This window comes from Colossoma macropomum, unplaced genomic scaffold (genome assembly GCF_904425465.1).
Source record: "Colossoma macropomum unplaced genomic scaffold, Colossoma_macropomum, whole genome shotgun sequence".
In the NCBI taxonomy this organism is placed as follows: domain Eukaryota; kingdom Metazoa; phylum Chordata; class Actinopteri; order Characiformes; family Serrasalmidae; genus Colossoma; species Colossoma macropomum.
The window spans coordinates 8,674,108-8,697,228 of NW_023494801.1; the positions used below are offsets into that span (position 1 = coordinate 8,674,108).

General features: G+C 38.4%; 1 protein-coding gene across 1 annotated transcript in view; it reads right to left on the bottom strand.

Moving 5' to 3' along the window:
• Window positions 1–359: 359 nt before the first annotated feature.
• znf385c (zinc finger protein 385C) overlaps window positions 360–23,121 on the bottom strand; it is a 140,107-nt gene continuing 117,345 nt past the window's right edge. The window contains exons 5-10 of the mRNA XM_036590549.1: window positions 17,805–18,009; window positions 8,651–8,947; window positions 7,130–7,317; window positions 4,731–4,829; window positions 1,644–1,736; window positions 360–687 (exon numbers count right to left, since the gene is read on the bottom strand). Of these exons, the coding sequence (XP_036446442.1) occupies window positions 460–687; window positions 1,644–1,736; window positions 4,731–4,829; window positions 7,130–7,317; window positions 8,651–8,947; window positions 17,805–18,009 (1,110 nt within the window). The 3' untranslated portion in view covers window positions 360–459. The remainder of the gene's footprint in view (window positions 688–1,643; window positions 1,737–4,730; window positions 4,830–7,129; window positions 7,318–8,650; window positions 8,948–17,804; window positions 18,010–23,121) is intronic.

Consider the following 23,121-nt stretch of genomic DNA (forward strand, 5'->3'; position numbering starts at 1 on the left):
TCGGATCACTGTGCATCTTCAAGAACACGTTCACACCTATAGTTACTGCTGTCCACTTATGACCAGATCACCAAGTCGTACATTAATGCCAGGTGTAAATGGGGCCTGTGTGCACTGTAGGTGTTTCTAACATGTATAAAGTGTATATGTATCTGTATAGACTGTAAGACTAAATCATATTTATCGTCGCTGTCATAACAAAAGCTTATAACTCCAATTTTTATATTTTTTTCTACACAATTTGGACACACCAGCTGTTCTTTGCATTTTATGAACATTTCATGATAGAAATGGCCTGAAATAATATAGAATAAACCCTGTTACATTAACATACATTAGTTTTTTTTTTTTCCTACTCCTATGAAATTACCATTTCAGGGATATAAGATTTCATTATGTCAGCAACGCTATGTTCACACCATGAATATGTGTGCGTGTGCTAGTATTTCTATGCATACTTCAATAAGGAGAGAAGATAACAGGTGTGTGTGTGGCCCGGAGTGGTCCTGGAGCAGGCCGAAAGAGGGTGGGGCCTAAGATCGGTGTCTGAATGAAGGCGGCACCGGCAGGGTGTCGCAGTGTAAGGGGATTGGCCGCCACTGTGCACAGAGTGGGCGGAGTTATATGGGTGGGAAGGAAGCTGGTCGTCAAATTTTTAGTCAACTGCTTCTGCAGAGCCAGCTTGGTCTAAAAGAGATAAGAAGAGAGAGAGAGATAGCGGCAGTGAGATATGTGGTGAACGGAAATGAGTTACCACAGCCAATAGGCACGTCAGTCATGTAATGTCATCACAGGTCTGGACAGAGGTTACAGAATGATTATGAACAGTGTGTAGAGAAACAAACCCTTTCCAAAGTCAAATGAAAATTGCCAAAGTCAAATGTTCAAAATGCTTTTAGCAGAAAAGCAACCCTGATTAGCATCAATATGATAATGAGGACACACTTTAAGGTGAAAACCAAATCTTCAAAATCTGCCAGAAAGGTCAGCATCATAAATGCAGCCTCTAGATTTAAAGTAATGTGAATTTTACTTTGTACGAGTAAAACTAGGGAGTATCAGGGAGGGTCTCTGAGCCAGCTTCTTCTCTTGATGATAGGTAGGGGTGCAAGAAGAAGTAGGTGAAACATGATATTTCTGGTTAATATTTTTCCCCACCCGCTGATGCACGGTGATGCAATCAAAACATTAGACGTTTTAGATGCAAAATTCATTACATTTCTAGGAAAGATTAGAGAAAAACAAACTTTTTGTATTTTAAATGATATGATTTAGTATGATGAATGGTGCTTACTATGACAATGGACATGAACTAACAAAAAATGTCCATTTTGATTTCTTTATCAGGTGGACTTTAATGCAATACAGCATCATGCAGGTCTGCTTTGGACTATAATATACAGCGCGCATCTGAAAGTTCTGATGATAAGTAAGCCTTAGAGGTGGTTTTTACATCACTGATAAAAGTGATGCCTTGAATAGTTTCCACACAATTTTGTCTTTCAGTTTACTTTTGGCAAAAATTGTATTAATATAATGTATTTTATTCACGTGGAAATGACACATTTGAATCAAGTAAATTCTAGGTATACGTCTATTCTTTTTCAGCTAAGCCAGACCTGAGTTCCTGGTCTGTTACTTACCTGTGAAGACAAAGAGGTGAGACTGTATTGGTTAAAGACTTTCTTCATGGCTGACACAGCCCCTCCTGCATAGCCATTCCACCTGACACTCTGCTAAAAGACAAATCAGAACGAAGACTATGAGAATAGTGTCTGTGCATGTGTACACATAGCATTGTACTTTCACTGTACTTTGTGAAATCAATTTAACTATTCATAATAAACTGTGTGATAAACTGTGCTGCCAGTAACATCAAAAACAGTGGTCTCCAACCCTGGTCCTGGAGATCTACCTTCCTGCAAAGTTAGGTCCAGCCTGTATCCAATAAGCTGCTCTGTCTCTTAGTTAACTCTAAGACATCTGATCCAATGGATGGAAGTGGTTGATCAGCTGTTTCATGATGTATTAACGTTTTCCTGCCTTTCAGTAGCCTAGACTAGCTGCCATTATTTGTCCTGTTAAATCTAAAGTAATACCAAAGCATTCTGTCGCACAGGTCACAGCTGAGGAATCTATTCATGGCCAATTCAGTATGTTTTCACCAAAAAATGGCTTTGCACAACTATGATGTTTAACCTATTGTTATGACTAGGGATGTGCACAGGTACCCGAGCACTCTGTTAACTGTTTGAGCTAACAGTGTTCAAATATTGAAATCACTATTTAAGTATTTGTTATCTTATGTACGTTATTCATATGTATGCTATTCTTATGCTCAGTGAAATGCAACGGTGTTGCTCATATTTGCAAGTATGTTATGTTATACTTTGCCACTCCAAAACAAAAGTGCTTGAATGTGAGGGCATTACCAAGGATGTGTTGTTAAGGATGTGACTGAGAAGGCAGAGAACTAACTACTCTATAATACATGGGCACATTGTCCACGGAGGAATAAATACCTTGTGTAAATTACAACGAGTTCTCAATAGCGTGCAACGTGATGCTGTTACCTTCTGCTAGCTTACTAGTGCATCTGAAGAGGCAGTCTCAGTTATTCTTGCAACACAAAAACCTACCAATTTCTCTCGGCTGTTTTTAAATAATGAAATATGTTTTAAGTTGTATTTCCTCTGCGTATTGCTATATTTTTTAGCAACACCAGTGCTGTCATCTAAAGATACAGTCCCATATTATTTTCAATCAAAATGTATTCATTAATTCATTCATTACTTCATTCATTTATTGTGTTGTTTTTCCTTCCCTGCAGTTAACTAGATATCTGTTCATGGCCTCTTATGGATCCTTAAATAAAAAAATTGGACAGAATGTACATCCCTAGTTATTACTGTGCTAAATGCGTTCATAGGCATATATTTCGATCTAGCTAGCTAACAGTGGGCCTCATTCACAAAAATCTTTTTTTTTCAATTTGTTCTTAAAAAAAGGTCCTAGGAAAAAGTCTACGTCAGATTCATGATGTGTCCTTAAACCATAGAATTGTTCACATCTTTATGCCCTTGAGTGTGTGTAGATTGTGTTCTCACCTACGAACAAATCCCAAATAAGGAAACCTTGATGAATGCTGGAATCATTGTGAAAACGTGGGAAAATGTGGGTTTTAAGAAGAATTTTTTTCCTAAGAATAGTTGGGGAATGAGGTCTAGTGTTTATAAAGTAACACTGTATCAGCCCCATGAATTGAACAGAGGGTCTGCTCGCACAGTAGAGTGTTGCTGACACCATGGTGGTTGAATGTGAAACACACAATCTCATCCATATCCCTTACACAGGTGACCACACTGAGGCTAAAAAAATCTGAATAATGCTGCCTTTACTCTGTTTGACTGAATAGAATTGCAAGGATCCAGTTAATAAGTTGATTTTTTAAATTGTCTTTGTAAAATAGGCTGAAGAGAGACTATACTGTCCTACCAAGTACATAATCGCCTAGTTTTATTTTCAGTGCACAGTCTGGCACAAGTTAGCAGTGCTACTGTAGCTCAGTTTCTCAGTGTGTTTGCGCCATACATGGATGTGCAGCATGTTGTTCTGAATGAAACAAGTTTAACGATAATTGTCCTCAGACAGAGCTGCCTGTAGCGGCTGCGTTTCATGAAACATGTCAACTGGACCAAGTGTTTTCGCACAGTGTCAGCATATCAGTTGTAGGCTTTGTCCATACAGGATGGTCTATTCAAATGTACAGTGTGTGATATTACCAAATAACAAGATTTCTAAAATCACACAGTGTATGTCTGGCATTAGAGGACATTCAACTACTGCTCAGTCAGCCAATCAAAAGACTTCCACAAGATGTGAAACTGGACAAATGAGCTCCTTGGATGCATTAGCCTTGGATGTGATTCCTGCTGTCACTGTGCTACAGAGACTGTGAAACAAGACATGAAGAGCAGGGTTTTTACTTTACTTACAGTTGTACAGAAGTACTTTTCTGATGCGGAACAAAATCTACATTTCTCTACTGCAACACTATTCGATCCAGGGTAACTAATGTAACACAGCTAGCTGATGCATTTCATTTAAAATCAACTAGATTGCAATGATTTAACTGTTAAGGTATACTGCACTCATTTACACTAACAACTACTGAATTCTAAGTAGGTTATTCATTAAGGTATTGGTATCGGCAAGTACTGAAAAACATGTACTTGTACTCAGTCTAAAAAAAATGGCATTGATGCATCCATAGCTGGGATTTTCAGTAATTTCTGTTTCCAAATGTGATTGAGTGGCAGAAGCACATTTGACAAGTTTTATGTCTTTCATATTAATATTGATGTTTGTGTCATCTCTACCAGCAATGTCTTTGAAAGGCAGCTGCCACAAGCATGAAGGGCTCTTGCTGTCAAATGGGTAGCATTATTGTTTGGAAGAACATTTTGCTGCATTAAAGGCTTTAGTCTTTGTCAGAAAAGATGTTTTGATATGATTTTGATGGCAAAACTGACAAATAAGGAATACTAAATACCAACTAACTAAAAAAATGAAGCTGTTAAAGACATAAACAAAAAGGCTATTAGAGAACTCTATATGACAACACATACACTGAACAATATAGTTCTCAAATTGTTGACATTGATGGAAAAATAGGTAAATTGCAATTTAACGACTGGTTCTGTGTGTGTGAATGTGTGTTTGTGTCTCACCGATACTCCGGAGGTAGGTGGACTCTTGCTGTGTGGACTGTATTTAGGCTTTGGGGGTTTTCCTGCCAATCTGTCTTTATGTCTGCGACTGTTCATGTGCTAGATTAAAAACAAAGAAGAGCCACAGGAAAGTCATTAAATCCAGTTTGATCCACACAACAAAAAGAATCAACATACTGTCGCACAAGTCAAATTAATCTGTTTTATGTCAAAGTTAGTGCTGTCCAATGATTCATTTTATCTAACCCACAATCTCCTAAAAACCCCTAAAAGGCATGTTCATCCTTTTTAAAAAATATTTTACACATTGTCATTGTCAAAAACCTCATATTTGAGAAATTATAACCTAATTGGAGAAAGAAAAAACTTTGTTAATGTAAGCTAACACAGGGTTTTTTTGCAGTAATTTTAGAAAAAAAAAGCTCAAATCAGCAAATGTTTACAAAAGTTCCTCCAATCTTTAAGGTACAGCACCAGAAGAGGGTTTTCCTAGTCTTTAATAAGGACATGTTTGTGAAATGTAAATGTGTTGATCACCTTTTCTGGTGATGGAGTGTACATGCTACATATGAAGTCTGATTTTCGCTGTGTAAAGTTCGTGAGAACAGCCCCCCCAATTTCTCATTTTCTTTTTGTTCATTATCTTCCTTTTTCTGCTTCTCCCTCTCTTTCAACAATCTTAATTCATTTTACAGATGAAGTAAGGCTTTAATAGGGCATAAAATATAATTAAAAATTATGGTTAACTGGCATGAAGAGACAAGCAGAAACACACACTCACACACACACACACATGCACACCAACACACACAGTACACACACACACAAAATCTATTTCCCATGAGAGCAGAACAAAATTTCTGAGATAACACAATCCTTTTACTGGAGGAATGCTTTACTGCTTTCCTTTAGCAGATAAAAACGGATTAATGAAACACTCACTGAATTGGGGCAATGCAAATGAAACGCTAACATTAGTATTAATATTTTCAGGGGCCTAAAAATACATGTTGATGCAACATCACGGCTTCTACTGAGCTTGATATAATGTGTTTATAGGATATTCACACTACATACTGTTGCTAAGTAAGTGTTTCAAAACACCAGAACAGGTGGTAAATGAGCTGCCACCAAATTTAAGATGAGTGCCTTTTTGCAGCTGTTTTTGCAGACAGTTTAAATGCCTTCTGCTTTCAGAGTGCACTTTGCAAAGTTTTTGACTATGTGATGAAGACTCTAACACTTTAAATTACCAGTTTTCAGGCTCATCAGTCTTCAAAACAAACTGAAAGCATTGCTGTAAAAATGCCTATATTTACAATTTTATCTGAAGAAAATAATGGAAGAAAAAGCCTTCAGAAGTAGACTTCAGTGTATATAAGGATTATGGGTTAGGTGAATTATCTCCAAGTTGGGCGTAATAATATAATAATGATGATGATTATTATTATTCATGATAAATTGCTTTAAGTGAGAGTAACTGACATAATCAACATCCTTTTTAAGAAGATCAAGACCATGACATGACCAAAAACAAAAAGGTCCACCAAACATTTGGAATGTAGTAGTGCTGAAAAGGGTGTCTTTTCAGAAGAAACGTTATTATATAATTGTGGTCGTATAAACTTTGTATCTCCAATACGGAAACTTTATAGGGTAAGTAAAAAAGTTCTTAACTTTAATGCATGTAAATCTAATAAGATTTTTATTCTAAGTAATTTTGAACAATTTCTACTGGACCATTCATGAGATGTAAATAACATTTGCTGCTTTCAAGCGGCGTAAAAAAGTTAGTTAAAAGTGAAAAGTTATAATTGTGTGAGACATTGAAACAGTGGAATGTGAGGGAAGTCTGGATTTGAATATTAGTACATATTATTACAGGATGTAGCCTAATGTTAAAGATGATTACAAAACTATCATAAAACAATGTTTCAGGCAGCTTTTTCATAACCATTTTATGTAATAACTTTCAGTTAGGTAGCATTTAGAGGCACTAAATTCTCCAGATGTCTGGGCCCTATCACCACCACCATGAACAATTCTGACTTGGCACGTTTTTCTAAAACTGAGTTTTTCATATCAAACACATCTGAATGACTTTGTTTACATCTTAATGACTGAATTATGTAGAAATTTTGAAAAATCAGTGGAATTGTCCTTTAACTGTAGGCTTCTACTAACTGACCTGTATTTGCTGTACAATTCAAATAAATGTAACTGGTGAATCTAAATTCTATGCTTGGAATGCTAATATTTCACAGTCTATGACCTAATAAGCTTATCTAACATCCAGTGAACTCCTAATGATAGAAGTGACATCATCTTCAGGTACAAGTAAACAGCCCTTGGATGTGCATGAATGTGTGTGTGTGTGTACACGTGTGTGTACGTGTTACCTGGTTAAGCTGGGTCTCAGAGTTGACATGGATCTCACACACTTCACAATGGAAGCTCTTGTTGGCCACGCCCATGCTGCCTTTGTTGGCCAATCTCTTGCTTTTGCATGTGGCACGGGAGGACAGCACCTTCCCACGTCGTCGTGGCAAGACACTCTGTCCCTCCAGCATCAGTTTGTGCTTAGTGCCTGTTAGAAGTCAAACAGGAGTCATGGGCTAGTCCAAAAAACATACACATACACACACCAGGGGTGTAAATCACTGATCTCTTCAGGAAACAGTTGAGTGCGTCATGAAATCTCAAGATTTCACCCTGATTTAACTCAATTGGATGATATCGGTTTGACTCAGAATAATTTTTTTTATACCACAGTTAGCAAGCTTATTGGTTGAGAAGCGTTCTAACCGCGCTGTTATTTCGCCATAACATCATGTTTTTTCCACAAATACTGTATCACTCCGCTGAGACACCGTTGCTAAGCAATGTCTTTGACAGTTGTAGGAGACGCTCGAGCCATTTGATCGTTTTTACTTCTTACTTTGCACACAAACAGAAAATGGATACTTTTAAGATCACATTTGACAGACAGCTGATTTGGTCAGACTCTGAAGATGAGACTACACTAAATTCCCAAACTGTCAGTTGGTCTGTGTGTGGAGCTGGAGAACCAACTGCCGGCTGTGAGCGGAGCTCGTTACTCTGACATAGCAAGAAGCTGCTTGTTAAGGAACTATAATTTGGCGTAAGGAACTGCTAACATTAAAACACTAAATGCCATGTTCACGGCCCAATTCATTAATTTCTTACTTTATTTATTTAACTGTTGTATAAAAGCAATAGAACACTCAAGGTCATGTGTTATCGTGATAATAACGTGCCTGCGACCAAATCACTTAATAATTTAAGTAATTTAAATTATTGATTTTAAAATAGCCCAATAATTTAATTTTGACAAAGATGAGTACATATTGTTTTGAATATTATTCTAATCAATTATAGTAATACAGTTGAATCGTCATACTTACGCATTTTACACCATTGACACACACAGTGTGTGTTTACAAAGGACATTGTGGTATCTGTCAAAAATCTACTGATACATGTTGCTGATTTGTTGTTGGCAAGTTTGTGGGTGGAGAGTGTTTTTTTCCCCCACATGACTGTGAACTAGGGCTGCACCGATATGAGAATTGTGGGTTGATGCCAATATCTGATGTTTCATGTGCACATCTGCCAATGCCAATACATAAACATTTAAAATGTAGAAACTGGAACTACATTTATTCGGATTAGAATTACAGAACCTCGTCACATCTGACTAAAGCCCCACCCCAGACCGTCTCCTGCTGGCTGACCTCAAACTCTGGTCAACTTTTTAAAAGTACAACGAAGCATAATCCTGCCGTTGCCTTTCGTTGGTATCTTCTTTGTCTTGTTCTTAAGAGAATTTAATGGCAGCTGTCGTCTTTTTAACGGATACTATACTGTGTCCTTGTGAATAAGGTCTTACAGCTACGTACCACTATTGTGGGCCTCTAGCTGATTGACTGAGTTGACGGTCACTTTGCAGACAGGACAGTAGAGGTGCTGTCTGTTCCTCCTGGGTTCTTTCTCCGCCGGGGCCTCTCCTGCAGGGCCATCTCGCTGGGGGACTGTCTCACTGGGGCCGGAGGCAGCTTCCTGTGGGCCATCTGAGTGCTGAGAGGGGGGAGAGACCGGCACGTCTGCCGATGACACCTCAGACACCGGAGTGAGGATGACTGAGCTGGACTGAGCATCATCCAGCTTCACCACAGAGTCTGAGTCACAGAGCAGAGCTACAGAGACAGAGAGAGAGAGAGGGAGAGAGAAAGAGGGGGAGAGAGGGAGAGAGACAGAGAGAAAGAGAGAGAGAGAGAGAGAGAGAGAGAGAGAGAAGGAGAGAGAGTAAGAGAAAAAGAGAGAGAGAGAGAGAGATTGATTACCCTCGTAGCTCCCTAAAGGCATATAAACTTTGAAAGCGAGAGAAATTATGCTGAAAGTGCAGATAAATTTTCAAACACATTTGTGTTTGTAAGTAAGAGAGGAGATATTTTATAATAATAGGGATTTAATGGAAAGTTATGCAGTCTTGTGTGACAGTATTATGTGACAGTCTTGTGTGACAGTCTTGTGTGGCAAAAAGAAAGGATGTCCTTTACATTTTTGTCAAGGGTTGGTAATTCTTTGACATAAAAACAAACGGAAAAAGTTGGAAATACAAACTCAAACCTGTTGATATAGAATGTAAATGGAATGTGAACGTGATTCATTACATAATTAAACATGGCATTACCTACACTATATGGACAAAAGTATTGGGACAACTACACAAGCTTTCACGATATCCCATTCTAAATTGATAAGCACTAATATAGAGTTGGTCCCCCCTTTGCAGTTATAACTGCTTCTACCTTTCTGGGAAGCTTTCTACAAGATTTTGAGTGTCTGTGGGAATTTTTGTCCATTCATCCAGAAGAGCATTTGTGAGGTCAGACACTGATGTTGGACGAGAGGGCCTGGCTCACAATCTCCGTTCTAGTTCATCCCAAAGGTGTTTGATGGGGGGTGAGGTCAGGTTTTTCTAGACCAAACTCACCCAGTCATGCCTTTATGGACCTTGCTTTGTGCACTGGGTCTCAGTCTTGCTAGAACAGAAAAGGGCCTTCCCCAAACTGTTCTCACAAAGTTGGAAGCATACAGTTATCCAAAATGTCTTAGTATGCTGAAGCATTAAGATATTAAGATTTGCCTTCATCGGAAGTAAGAGGTCTAGGCCAACCCCTGAAAATAACTTTTCAAGAAAATAAATTTTCTTTAAATAAAAGGGTTTGATGCAGTATGTAAACACTGAGAAATTTTTAAAACACACTGTTCACTCTCCAGTCCATACAGTCCATATAAGGAAACAAAGCTACAAAAAGGCCATTTGTGAACACATTCACATAAATCTGCCAATTCCGCCTACAGCACTTTAGCCCTACCCAATCACACTGAAGTTATAAGCAGTCTGGACTGCTTTTTGAATGAGAATACAATACAGTGCAGCTGTATTGCTGTAGAGCTCATTTACACATATCAGTCTTACAGGCATAGTAACAAAAACAGTCTGTTTAATTCTATGGGATGACAGAGATTTTGAATAATTATTCCCTTAATCAGTAATCAAATAGATTAGATATTGTAATCAATAACCAAATAGGAAGTATTGCCTAACAGAGAATATTAATTTTCTCACAAAGTGTAGGCCTTAGTTTGTCTGCATAGGAGATTCTAGACACTGGAAAGCCCCTGGTTTCAAGGACAGGCCTGTGTGTACTTACAAACCCAGTGAAGAGAGGGGCAAGTTGACCTTGAAAGGTAAAGCAGACTGGTAAAAACCTATTGAAACCAGTTTTTAAGAGTGAGCTAATCATGCGATGGCCAAATTGATACACGAAGAGATGCACCTATTAGAGAATGAGCTAATATCAAAATTTGAGAAGTAAGGTGGGGGGATATCAAATTACCCCCCGATAAATGGTATATAAACTGTTGTTTGGAACACTGTTTGCGCAGTTGGGTCTCTCGAGACCCTGTGCCACTTGATGCTGAAATAAAGAAGAAGCCTTTTTCCCTCTTCAACGAACTCAGCGTCTGAAGACTCTTTCCTTTTTGACATCTTTTGAGAACTTAGAACAGTTATTAGTGAAAGTGTTTAGCCAGTATTAAAAGACTTTTTTTTCTTCATAATATTATGTTGGAGGCCTGGGGTTAAAGGGGATAGCCCTTGATTTAAAATCGTCATGTAAAAATGAATTTGCTACATCAAACCACTCAAATCAATATCTTTAGGAAAAACAATAATGCAAGAAAAGTATTGGCCATGGGCTCTTTAAATGTCATATCAAAAAGACAGTAATAACCCTGCACCTCAGAGGGTTAAAATGAAGTCACTTAAATACCAACACTTTTGTCTTAAATGAATTCTCCATCTAACAAAAGCAGAGAAGTTAAAAAGCAAGTTGGTCAAAGCTTTAATTCAACATTAAATGCTGTCAACACATTCACACTCTGACTATTAAAGCATATCTACATTAAAGCCTCTTTTATTTTGTCTCTGGTTTCTTGAGTACTCTCCACCACTTCCCCGTCTCTCTTTTTTACTCTCTCTCTCTCTCCCTCAAGCCAGTGGAATGATAAAGGTAAGCAAACGAGTGTGATACTCAGCAGCAACAGTGAGGATCAATCTCTCCACCACAGAAACCTGCACAGTCACAGTCCAAAATACACACACAGCACAGGGACATGAACACTGAGTGTTACCCGATGCAATTCACTCCATTTCATTAGTTTTCACACTTCATTCAGGTGTGAAAACCCCTTTGTGCACTCCCTATCTATCTCTCCAGTACACTCCCACTGGACTGAGAGCATTTCTCTTCTCACATCCTTCGATTCTTCTATAAAATCTCTGCCACCAGGGAGTTGCTACAATCACAAAATCAGTAAGATGTCTAAAGATCACATAAGAGGGGTCAGCACACAGAGACAGGTGGGAGAATGAGGGAGACACTGGCCTTGTGCTCGGGCTGAACTCACATAGTACTGTACATAATTGGAGCACTTCAGTTTATGCTAATATTCAAGCAGTGGTTCAGTCACAAATCCAATTTACATCATGGATTACAGTGTATAAAACATAACGGTGTGCCAAAGTGGAAGGTGAGTTGTGAAAAGTGGAGATTTCAGGAGGCATGTTCAGCAACTGATAATAATGCCATTTTCAAACCAAGAATATATTTTATTCTTATTAATAAGAATTATTGTATCTTATTAATATTAATATTTTAGTTATATAATGTAATTAAGTTATAATTACATCATAAAACCCTTATTCCAAATATAGACATTTGGTATCTTTAGTTTGCTTCTTTAGTTTTGTGCTGGATGGCTAATGTAGCTAACAGGAATGCACCAATCAGGAATTTTAATAGTTGATTCCAATTCTGATTCCTGTACAGACAGTTTTTTATTCTAGAAAACTGTTTCTATTCTGCTAATTTTAATTAGCCTTTTTACCCAAAGCTCACACTGTGTGGGCAAAAGGAACTCCTAGACAATTCTAGTACTCTCTATTAGCCAAAGCTGCAACATGAAAAGCATAATTTGCTCTTTATTGGGCCAAACTGCCCATAAAATTCCTATTTTAATAAAATGAATCAAATAAAGTGCTACATCAAACATAAGAGATGACTGGCTATTAAGTACAACGAGTCTATCAAAACAAAGAACTGGCTGATAACCGATTGTTTGTTTGGGGCAAAAATCTGCTGATTCCAATCTTGGCCGATTCCAATTGAGCAACCCTTGTAGCTAACAAGTAATGGAAAACTTTACCTATTAGCACTGTGGAAACTGCATGGCTAAATCATTACACACTTGTGTCAAGTTGTTCAGTAATCTCAAACAGCCTTGCTTATGTGTTTCCTGATGCTGTGTGACTTACGCGTGAAAAGGTGGTAAGATTTTTCACCATTTTCATCATTTTAGATTTTTTAGTACAAAGCTAATGCCAATGAATACTCTGAAGCGTGTGCCAAGATTTTGGGTTTGAATAGTTTAAATGCAGTCTTAAAAAATGTGGAGTGGGTTGACACAGTTCTATTAAAATGAACCACTGAATGGTTACAAATAAAAAATACATCATTTACTTTCTTAAACAGTCCTGTAAACAAAACACATTATAAAAAGACTCAAGGTAAAAATTATAACTCATTTCTAGGCCTAGCTATACAACAACGAAAAAATTCTGTCAAATAAAACCCAAAAAAACAAACAAACTAAATGCTCTCCAAAAGCAGAGATTTTGGCAGGTGGAGGCACGTTTGGCAGCTGATAATAATGCCATTTTCTGTTGCTCTTTACATTGTGTGCATATTTCATGATGAATGGACTAAAAAAAACAGCCCAAAATTACTTGGAAAGAAGTCTCGTTCCATTGACTTACATTAAAAGTAAAGTACAGGAAAAGTAAAAAAACCTCAAGTTATGATTTTGGAGATTTTTTGCTCCGACAACAGCGAAATGTAACTTTCTGTTTAAGACTTTTAGACTGTTAACTCTTTGTAGAGCTAGCTGCTATTGGAGTGGCAGATTCTAAATGCTTTACATCTATAATGTATATAGAGGCTGCTTTTCACCCCTTAAATTCCCCAGCTTATTACATCTTAAAGCTTATTATTATGTAGCCCGGAACCACTCATGACCATTTAAGGAGTTAAAAACACTGTATATGTAAAACTCTTCATTTTGTTGAGAGAGAAACACTCTGTTTGTATTGCAGGCACTGAAGGCCGTGTACTCTGGGTTTTTCACTGCTTGACTTCATTTGCATGGTGATACAGGTAAAGCTCATTTGGAAGCTGAATGTGTGCTCACGCAGTGTTAGAAAGTGAGCGTCAACTTTATGTAAAAACAAACAAAATAATAAAAAAATGTAAAAAAAATTACAAAAAACTAAAAACATATTTTTAAGGTTTTCCTACAGAATAGGGCACCTATACAATGCATGCCTCCCTTGTGCTGATAACAGTGTTTCTTAGTCAATCAATAGCAATGTGCCTGAATGGATGGAATAATTCAGTCTGCAATTTATTCCTCTTCTGCCACCCCTCGCTCTCATGAGCGTATGAATTCACTCGTTCTCGTCTGCGTGCAGAAGAGTAAATGCAATGAGTCATATCACAGTCCACTCATAACTAATTCACTGCACACCTAAAGCCGCCATACTGCATTTCCAACAACACAATACAGCAGTTTAGCACTGATGGGCTGATTCAAATGCAGTTATGCATTCAACTACAGATATGAGGAGCTTCACAGACCCTACCTCTACCTATACCATCTCTCTCTCTCTCTCTCCCTCTCTCCACACATATATATGACTCTTTCTCTTTTTTTTGTCTTTCTCTCTCTATTTCTCTTGTTTTCCTCTTTTCCCTTCCTTCTCCTCTGTACTTCTTTTTCCATTCTCTCCTTCATTTTCCCTCTCTCTTTCTTTTTCTTTCTATCGTTTTTCTCTCTCTCCCCCTCCCTTTTAAATACTCTCTCCTCTCTCTCATTACCTGATTCCCTATTTCATGCAATCTTTGTCTTTCTCTTTCTCTCTCTCTTACTTTTTCTGTCTTTCTCTCTATCTCTCTCGTTCCTTCCTTTCTCTTCTTTCTCCTCTCTACTTCTTTTTCCTTTCTCTCCTTCTTTTTCTTTCTCTTTTCTCTCTCTCTCTCTCCCCCTCCCTCTCATACACTCTCTCCTCTTTCTCTTTTCCCATTTCTCTATTACATGCTATCTTTGTCTTTCTCTTTGTCTCTCTTACTTTTTCTGTCTTTCTCTCTATTTCTCGTTTCCTCATCTCCCTTCATCCTCTCGCTCTCATTTTCCTCCCTTTTTCTCTTTCTTTTTTCTTTTCTTTTTTCCTCTCAGTCTCCCTTTCTTTTCCTTTTCTGTCCTTTCCTCTCTTTCTCCTTCTCTCCTCCTTTCTGTCTTTCTTTTTCATTCTATCCTCTTGCTCTCTTTCTCTTTTGTATCTTTACATCTCTTTCCTTCCTTGTCTCTCTCTTTTTACACTCCTTCTCTTCTGCTCTCTTTTGTCTTTTCTCTATTATTCTCTCACACTCTTTCCTTCCTCTTTTTTCCTTTTCCTTTTTATATCTCTTTCCCCGTTGATCACTCTCTCACCTCTCTTTCTTTTCCTCTCTCTCTCTTTCTTATTCTCTTTTTCTTTCTCTTCTCTCTCCATCTCTTGCTCTTTGCCCTCCCCCAACCCCCGTCTGTGTCGTGTCTCTCAGGCTCTAATGGAAGTTGACGTGCTCAATTCGTGCTGATTGGCCCCTGCAGCTGCAGCCTTAATAACAGAACAGTGCTAATTTCATCAAGCAATCAGCTGTGCGTGTGTGTGGAGGTGTGTACGTGAATGTGGTAGCCTGAAAGTGATCGTAATTCCACTCAGCGATTAGCCAAGGCTCTAGTGTATGTTCATGTATGTTCATGTGAGAATGTGTATCATTTCTCATGTGTGTGGTGTTAATCATGAATGTTCATCTGTTACTGAGCCAAACTATAACACATGCTGCTAACACACTTCACAAGCTCACAAGTGTGCGTGTGTGTGTGTGCGCATCTTTGATCCAAGGCTGAACAAAGGAGAGCAATACCAAAGTTTAATTACCAGAAAAACACAGAAATTATTAACAATATGAAAAGCAGCAGTAGCTAATCAGCTCCCTTTTTTACACCCTCTCTCTCTCTCTTTCTCTCTCTCTTATCTAATCTCTTTCTTTCTCTTCTCCATAGTGAATGTTTCCTCTCTGAGTCACCTCAGTCAGAATATTAACAGATTTGATGAGCTCTCCTGCTCCATTCTCTTTTTCTTTGGCCCTGCCACTCTGTCCACAAGGCTGCGGAGGAATGTCAGCGTCTCAATGCCTCCATTTATTAGATTCTTCTTCCTCCTTTAATTTTGCTGTCATGCAGATAAAGGAAGAATAAGTGTCTGAAGAATGGAGAAATAACAGGTAATGAAACCACGGTCAGCTCCTGAATTTATCTTCCGGGCCTTCTCTCCATGGGCCAAATAGCAAGCACACTTAAAACTACAATACCTATAATCCTATACATATTTTACAGAGAGCTACAGAGCATAATTAAGCCCTGTCTCAATTAGCAGGTCCTGTGGTCCTGTGGGCTGTCGGGTGTCCCGTTCTCATTCTGGTGATCAAAGAGGTGCTCACAAGCGCCCTCTATATGCCCTTAGTGTGGGCTTTGGTGGGGAATGCACTGATGTGGACGCAGCAGTGGCCCTTTACCCAAGGGTCTTTGAGACAGAAGTGGGGGCCAATCAGAGTGCACTGATTCGTTAAGGAATGTTTAATTCTTAACAATGTCAAAACATGGGGTCATACGTAAGTCCCATTTGTGGTAATACATATGTCCCATGTGTATTACATAAACTGAACTGGCAACTTCATTAAGTACCTCCTTGTTTCTACATTAATTGCCCATTTTATCAGCTTCACTTACCATATCTGTGCACTTTGTAGTTCTACAATTACAGATTGTAGACCATCTGTTTCTCTGCATACTTTGTTAGCTTTCACCCTGTTTTTCAAACCCCACAGGACCACCACAGAGCAGGTATTATTGAGGTGGTGGATCATTCTCAGCACAGCAGCGACACTGACATGGTGGTGGTGTGTCAGTGTGTGTTGCGCTGGTCTGAGTAGATCAGACACAGCAGTGCTGCTGGAGGTTTTAAACACTTCAGTGTCACTCCTGGACTGAGAATAGTCCACCAACCAAAAATATCTACAAAAAGTGTTTAAATTTTGAAATATGTAAAACAAAGAAAGGTTATTACAATTAAAATGAAGAGTTCGTTTGCAACAAAAAAAGAGCTGTCATGAGTTATTCTTGACACATAAAGCATTCTGAACCCTACATATATTCTGTCATAAAAGCCATTATTGTCCATCGTCAGGACATTGCAAATTCATGTTTTGCAGCAGAAACAGTCCAACGGCAGCGCTGTTCTCGAGCACAACCTGACAAATCTGTTCAGCAAATCAATGCACAGTATTCAGGTAAGGTGACACCACACTGCCGCAAACTGTTTCAGGCAGAATCTTAAATGGCTCCCTCCTCCTTACAACATGGGTCAGCAACCCAAATGTTAAGAGCCATTTTGTCCTTTCAACAAAAATCAATCTGTGTTGGGAGCCACAACATTTTATGTCCATTTATTGAATGAAGTAACGTTTGACCATCTTGGCTGTAAGTGTGTCTCAGTATGTTCAAATGTACTAGTGTAGGCTAAAAATATAAATGACAGACTTTCTTTGCTCTGCTTTAAACTTTAGCTCAACTATAGCTGCTTTTCTCACATCTCTGGCAGGAAACTTTTCCACAAAAGTAGAATAGTTTCTTGTAAAATGTCTCTCAACATCTGTCTTTTTACAAGGCTGAAATCAGCTTCTCCTTCGCCAGCTTCTTGTCGGAAATTTCTGTTCCACCTTAAATGGTGCCTGAGGAGCCAGAAGGCAACTGGGCACCATTTAAGGTGGAATGGGAAAATTCAAACAAGAAGCTGGTGAATGAGAAGCTGACTTCAGCTTTGTGACTTTTTAGTGTTTGACAGTTTCTCATTTAAGAGTAAATGTATCAGGAAACCAGAGTGCCTACAAATGCAAATGAGTCCGTTAGTCTCTAAATTATTGATGTTTGTCTGAATTTTTTGCCCTTTTGTTAGCTACTAGTTAGGCTAGACTGTTACCTGCATTGCTATGGTCCAGCAGTCTGCATGCCAACCTTCAAGGTTAAAAGGTGAATTAGCAGTTATACCTTAACTCCGGCATTTAAGACCCTTTATTGTTAAATTGTGTTAGAACGATCAGTAGAGCTTTATTTTACTGCAAAGCAGGATTTTTTGTTTTTACCTAAAACTAACTCCATACTGGACATAAAGTATATTTGGGTGTTTTATATATAAAAAAAATATATTATATAAAAATATATAAGTATCTATAAGTAATACGATTTTTCTAACCCAAAATATAGCCCTAATCTTAATCTCAGTAATCTCAGTCTTACACACACACACATACATGTCTGGTCACTTACTGGATGCTTCCATCGCACAGGGCTCCAGAAGGGCCGGGAGAGGCTCAGGTGCACTCGTTCTCCCTCTGTCCCTCTCTCTCTCCTTCTCTCTCTCTCGGCCGTGTGAGTGCTCAAGCTGTCGTCTGTGCTGCTTGTTCTTCTGAGCCTCCAAAGCCTTCAATTTACGAGTATGTTTATGACCTTTATAATGCGCTTCAGCCTGATTCTGGAGAGAGGAAGAAAGAGAGGGAGCAAAAAAGAAGGAGAGAATCCTTCATTAACAATCCACTTTTGGAACATACTCATACATCACTTACAAGTTAAACAAACTTTAGATCTTATTTTTCTGTTAACAAAAATAATGTAACATTCTGGTGGGAAAAAAGAGATTAATATTCAGGATATATTTTGCTCAAGCATGTGTGAATGTGCAGACAGACACACATACAGACGCACACGCACAGATACACAGATACACACACACACACCATACAGGGACAATCTCAGTCTGGACTGAGCTGATAAGAGGAGATACAGCCAGCGGGAGGGGCAGAGCTATAATTGCATGTGTAGTGTGAAATAAGACAGAAAGAAACCACTTCACAACAATGCAGAGAGAGAGAAAGAGAGAAAGAGAGAGGGAGAGAGAGATGAGAGAGAAAGGGAGAAAGAGAGAGAAAAAGAGAAAAGAAAAAGAAAGAGAAGGGGAGGGGGAGAGAATACAAGAGGGAGAAAAAGAAAAGGAGAGAGAAAGAAACAGAGCAAGAGAGAGAGTGGGGAGAAAAACAGAAAAGAAGAAGAAAGAGAAGGGGAGGGGAGAGAATGAAAGAGGGAAAAAAGAAAAAAGAAAATGAGAGAGAAAGATGAGAGAGAAAGGGAGAAAAAGAGAGAAAAGAAGAGAAAGAGAAGGGGAGGGGGAGAGAATGCAAGAGGGAGAAAAAGAAAAAGAGAAAGAGAAAGAAACAGAGCACGAGAGAGCGAGCGTGGGGGAGAAAAAGAGAAAAGAAAAAGAAAGAGAAGGGGAGAGGGAGAGAATGCAAGAGGGAGAAAAAAAAAGGAGAGAAAGAAACAGAGCGAGAGAGAGAGGGATAAAAAGAGAGGAGAGAGAAAAAGGAAAAAGAGGAGGGGGATTGCAAGAGGGAGAAAAAGAAGAGGAGAGAGAAAGAGATAGATGAGAGAGATAGGGAGAAAAAGAAACAGAAGGGGAGGGGGAGAGAATGCAAGAGAGAGAAAAAAACGAAAAGGAGAGGAAAAAACAGTGAGATAAGAGTGGGTGAGAAAAAGAGAGGAGAGAGAAAAAGAAAAAGAGAAGGGGGAGAGAAAAAGCAAGAGGGAGAAAAAGAAAAGTAAAGAAAAAGAAAAGGGGGAGAGAGAGGGAAGAGAGAGACAAAGAGAAAGGGAGAAAGCAGGATGGAGAGGGAAAGAGAACGTGAGAGAGAGGAGAGAAAGAGAGCATGATAGAAAGAAAGAAGAGAGAGAGAAGGACAGAAAGAGAGCAGAAAAGTAGAGAAAAAGAGAAAGAAAGGAGAGAGAGAAAGGAGAGAGAGAGAGAGAGAGAGAGAGAGGCAGAAAGAAACCAATTACATTTGCAATTTTGTTCTGATGCTGCTAATAATTCAGTTGTTTTCAGATCATAAAAACAAACTGTGGCACAAAATCAAAGCAAAAACCAAAAATATGCTTCATTTCTGTCCAATCAGTTTTCCCAGCAGTCACTGCTGTGTAATAAAGCAGGACGCTAATGTGCTGAGGTGGCAAATGACGACCCTGAAGACACTGATAAAAGCAGCGTTTAGCAGTGCGGAGACACACTCAGCTGCTAGGATTGAGGTTCTAGTCCCAGCTGTGCCCTGTGCAGCCTGTGGCTTCTCTGAGCATGTTGTTAGTTGAAGTCTTGTTAGGAGAGGAAGATGCATTGCACAGATCAGGGGTCAACTGCACGTCTATTTGTATTGTGTATTGTCTCAGTGTTTAGTGTCTTTCACACCTGTCTTTAACACCGTCTCACCCAGAATTCACAGCAGACACACCATCTCAGCGTCACATAAGTACAGCATGAGTGAAGCTAAAGTCACCGTGCATCCGATCCACGCTGCCTCTGACTCTGGCACCATCATGTAATTGCTTCAGATGGGAATAACAGCTTTTTTCTCTCTTTCTTTTCTATTTAAACAGTTTTATAGTAGCTTTATCAGCTTTGGTTTTACAGTAACTTGACAGCGCAAACAGCAGATTTGCTACTGCGACAAAATCATAATCACAGTATTTTTACTGTGCTGGTACAGGATAAAAGCCTCGATATTACAAAAGTAGGTTTCACACATCATCAGTACAGTGCAGGAGCTGCTTTGCGGTATGTGACTTGATCGCTTTACTGAAAAAAAGAGTGTCTACATAGGTGTCTCTCAGGCGCATTACACTTACTATTTTGATTTCTTTTTAAGTATTTTTCTTTAGCATTTGTTACAGTAAATTACTCATAAATATGCTTGGAACAATCATTTATTTATTATGATAAAGTGTTACCAAATAATAAAAAAGACTTGATGAGTAAGTAGGAAGGGCATGCGTTTTGCACATGTGCAGTACTGCGCAAAAGACTACCTTTCCTTTCTTTCTGCTGAAAACAGCCATTAAGGAGAGCTTTTTTTCAGGAGATATTCCTAAAGAGACTGGATATAAGATAATTCACCTGCATAAGGAAGAGGACAGTCAAAGAAAAAAGGGTGAAATCACAGGAGTTTCCAAAACTGAAGTTCAAAAATGAATAAAAAAAATTCCTCCTCCTAACAACCATGCAAGACCTGCTAGACCATCAAAGCTGTCCGCATCAGATAAACAGCATTTAAAGCTTTCATCTGTACAAGAGAGAGAGGAGAAAATCAAGCTCCACTCTTTCTTCAGATGTGAAAAAATCCACAGGTGTTTCTGTCCATCCTTTCACTGTGAGAAGACAACTCAGCGCTATGTGTCTGAAAGGATGTGTAGCTGTCAAGAAGCTCTTACTGAGAAAAGAGAACAGACAAAAAAAGAAGAAAACATGCAAATCAAACAAAGAAGCTGCTGGTGTTCTCAGAACAATGGACTGACCACCCAGAGTCCAGAAGTCAGCATTACTCGATCTTCTTTGGATCGTGAAAAGCAGAAAATACAACCAGCTTCTAAGACTGGACTTTGAAGGTGTGGAAAAATATCCCTGCAGATTTCTTTGAAAAACTAAAAGGAAGACTCCCCAAAAGAATGGAAGCTGTAATAAAGGTAAGGAGTGGACACACTCAATACTGAAAAAGATATTTATTTGAGTCTTCTGTTCCATATTTCTGTTAAATATATACTTTCTATATACCTTTTTTCCTGACAGTGAAAAATGAATAATGTATTCCTTATGTCCATTTTGACTGGAAATGAAATAAATGAGGGGTGGTCTCTGACTTTTGAACAGTATTGTAGGATGCGTGTCTAGTCCAGCCAGTGTGTACTTAAACATTGATTTAAACTAAAGCTGTTCATTTGTTCTCTCAGACAATTAAAAAACAGTCAGAAATGCAACCAATGTGAACTGACCTTTACCTAACATATCATCAATCATACATGCCACCCCCCCACCTTTAAATCTTGAATTTGCCCCTAGAGTAGTTAAACTGCATGTGCATTCATGCTGTTCATAGTAAAATGGATCAGCATGAGAAACTGGAGCTTTCTGTGTTTTATTGTGTTTTCTATCACTCTAATCATATTTACTGAGCAAGCATGTGCTCACATTCACAAACACTTCACAGCACTATGGAACAACTTATACATGATGTGTATGATCAGAGTAACAATAAAAGGTGACTAAAATGTGAAGAATACTGTTCCTCATGTTTATTTCATCAAAATGGTAGTTTCTGGCAAAAAACATTTTGAATTTTCAGCTTTGTTAGATCATATCAAAATCAATACGAGACCAGCTTTGTGAAACACTGATAAATAACCAGAGCAGAATAAAAGGCAAGAAAAGCCATTTTTGAATAAACAACTCTTAAATAAATCAATCAATGAACAAAACCTAATGACAAAGTAGATATTTTTTTACAGGCCTAAAAGCCGCAAGGGTCACCATGTGTAGGGATGCCATCAGGAGTAACTGGCACAAACACACACAAAAACATACACAAACAGAAGACACACACCGACTCTTTCCTTTTCACCACATAAATGCAAATCGGAGATGAAATGGGCTGAAATCACTTGCACTGCATGTTCCACAAGCTAATAAATCAACTCTGCAGAGAGCACAAACCAACGGAGGAATTCGAGAAAGAGAGAAGCAGAGAAAGAGAGAAGCAGAGAAAGAGAGAAGCAGAGATAGAGAGAGGAAATGATAGAGGGAGCTCTCTGGAGAGTTAATGAGCGTTTGATAGACTTTGCAGCACCCTACAGACCACACTGCTGGATCAGCTTCAGCAACTGAGCTAGAGGCTCTAAGTGACCACCGAGAACAAAACTTCAAATCCCATTAACCCCTGCTGTATGGGTTTCACTGAGAATTAATTAATGTGAATTAATTTTACATTAATGAGCATGTAAGAAATGCAGAACAAATGAATTAATACATTTCTAAACAAGGTATTCTGACAATGTTATTTACTGCATTCATTTGGTTTCAGCAGGCACCTGTCCCAAACCCTAAACCCTAAACTTCGACCTTACGAAAATAATACTTAAAATGTATGGGTATTTTTCCATGTTGTTTTCACAAAAGATCTCTTTTTTAATGAAAAGAAATATTCAAATATTTATCTTTATCATGAATTTAATTTTGAAATTAAAAAAATGTAATAAACACTGTCCTAAGTTTTCATGTTACAACTGAAATACTGAAGCCTTATTTTAGCTACACCCACCCTGCATTTTAGAGCAGGAAGTGAGACTACATCCCTGTCCCTCATGGCCACATGATGAACAGTTAGGTCCCATTGTTGTGAAGTTATTGTAAAAATCTGAAATAAGTTCTCTCATATATCTCGCTGTTGCCGGAAGAAAACCTTGTATCTCCGTTTTTGATGTTTTTCAGTTTTTAATATAATTTGAAAATGTCACACACACACACACACACACACACACACACACACACACACACACACACACACGTTGTTTTGTTAATAAGTTACACTGGTTAACTGTTAAGCATCCTTAGAAATAATCCAAAAATACTTAATAAAATAATGTTTCTTCCTTCTTATATAAAGTTAGCATTTCTGAGATGTAGCAAATGATACCAACAAGATGAGATGTGCATGTGTCTGAGAGCGAGAGAAGTGGTAGAGAGTGGTAAACGAAAAAAAAAAAAAAATCT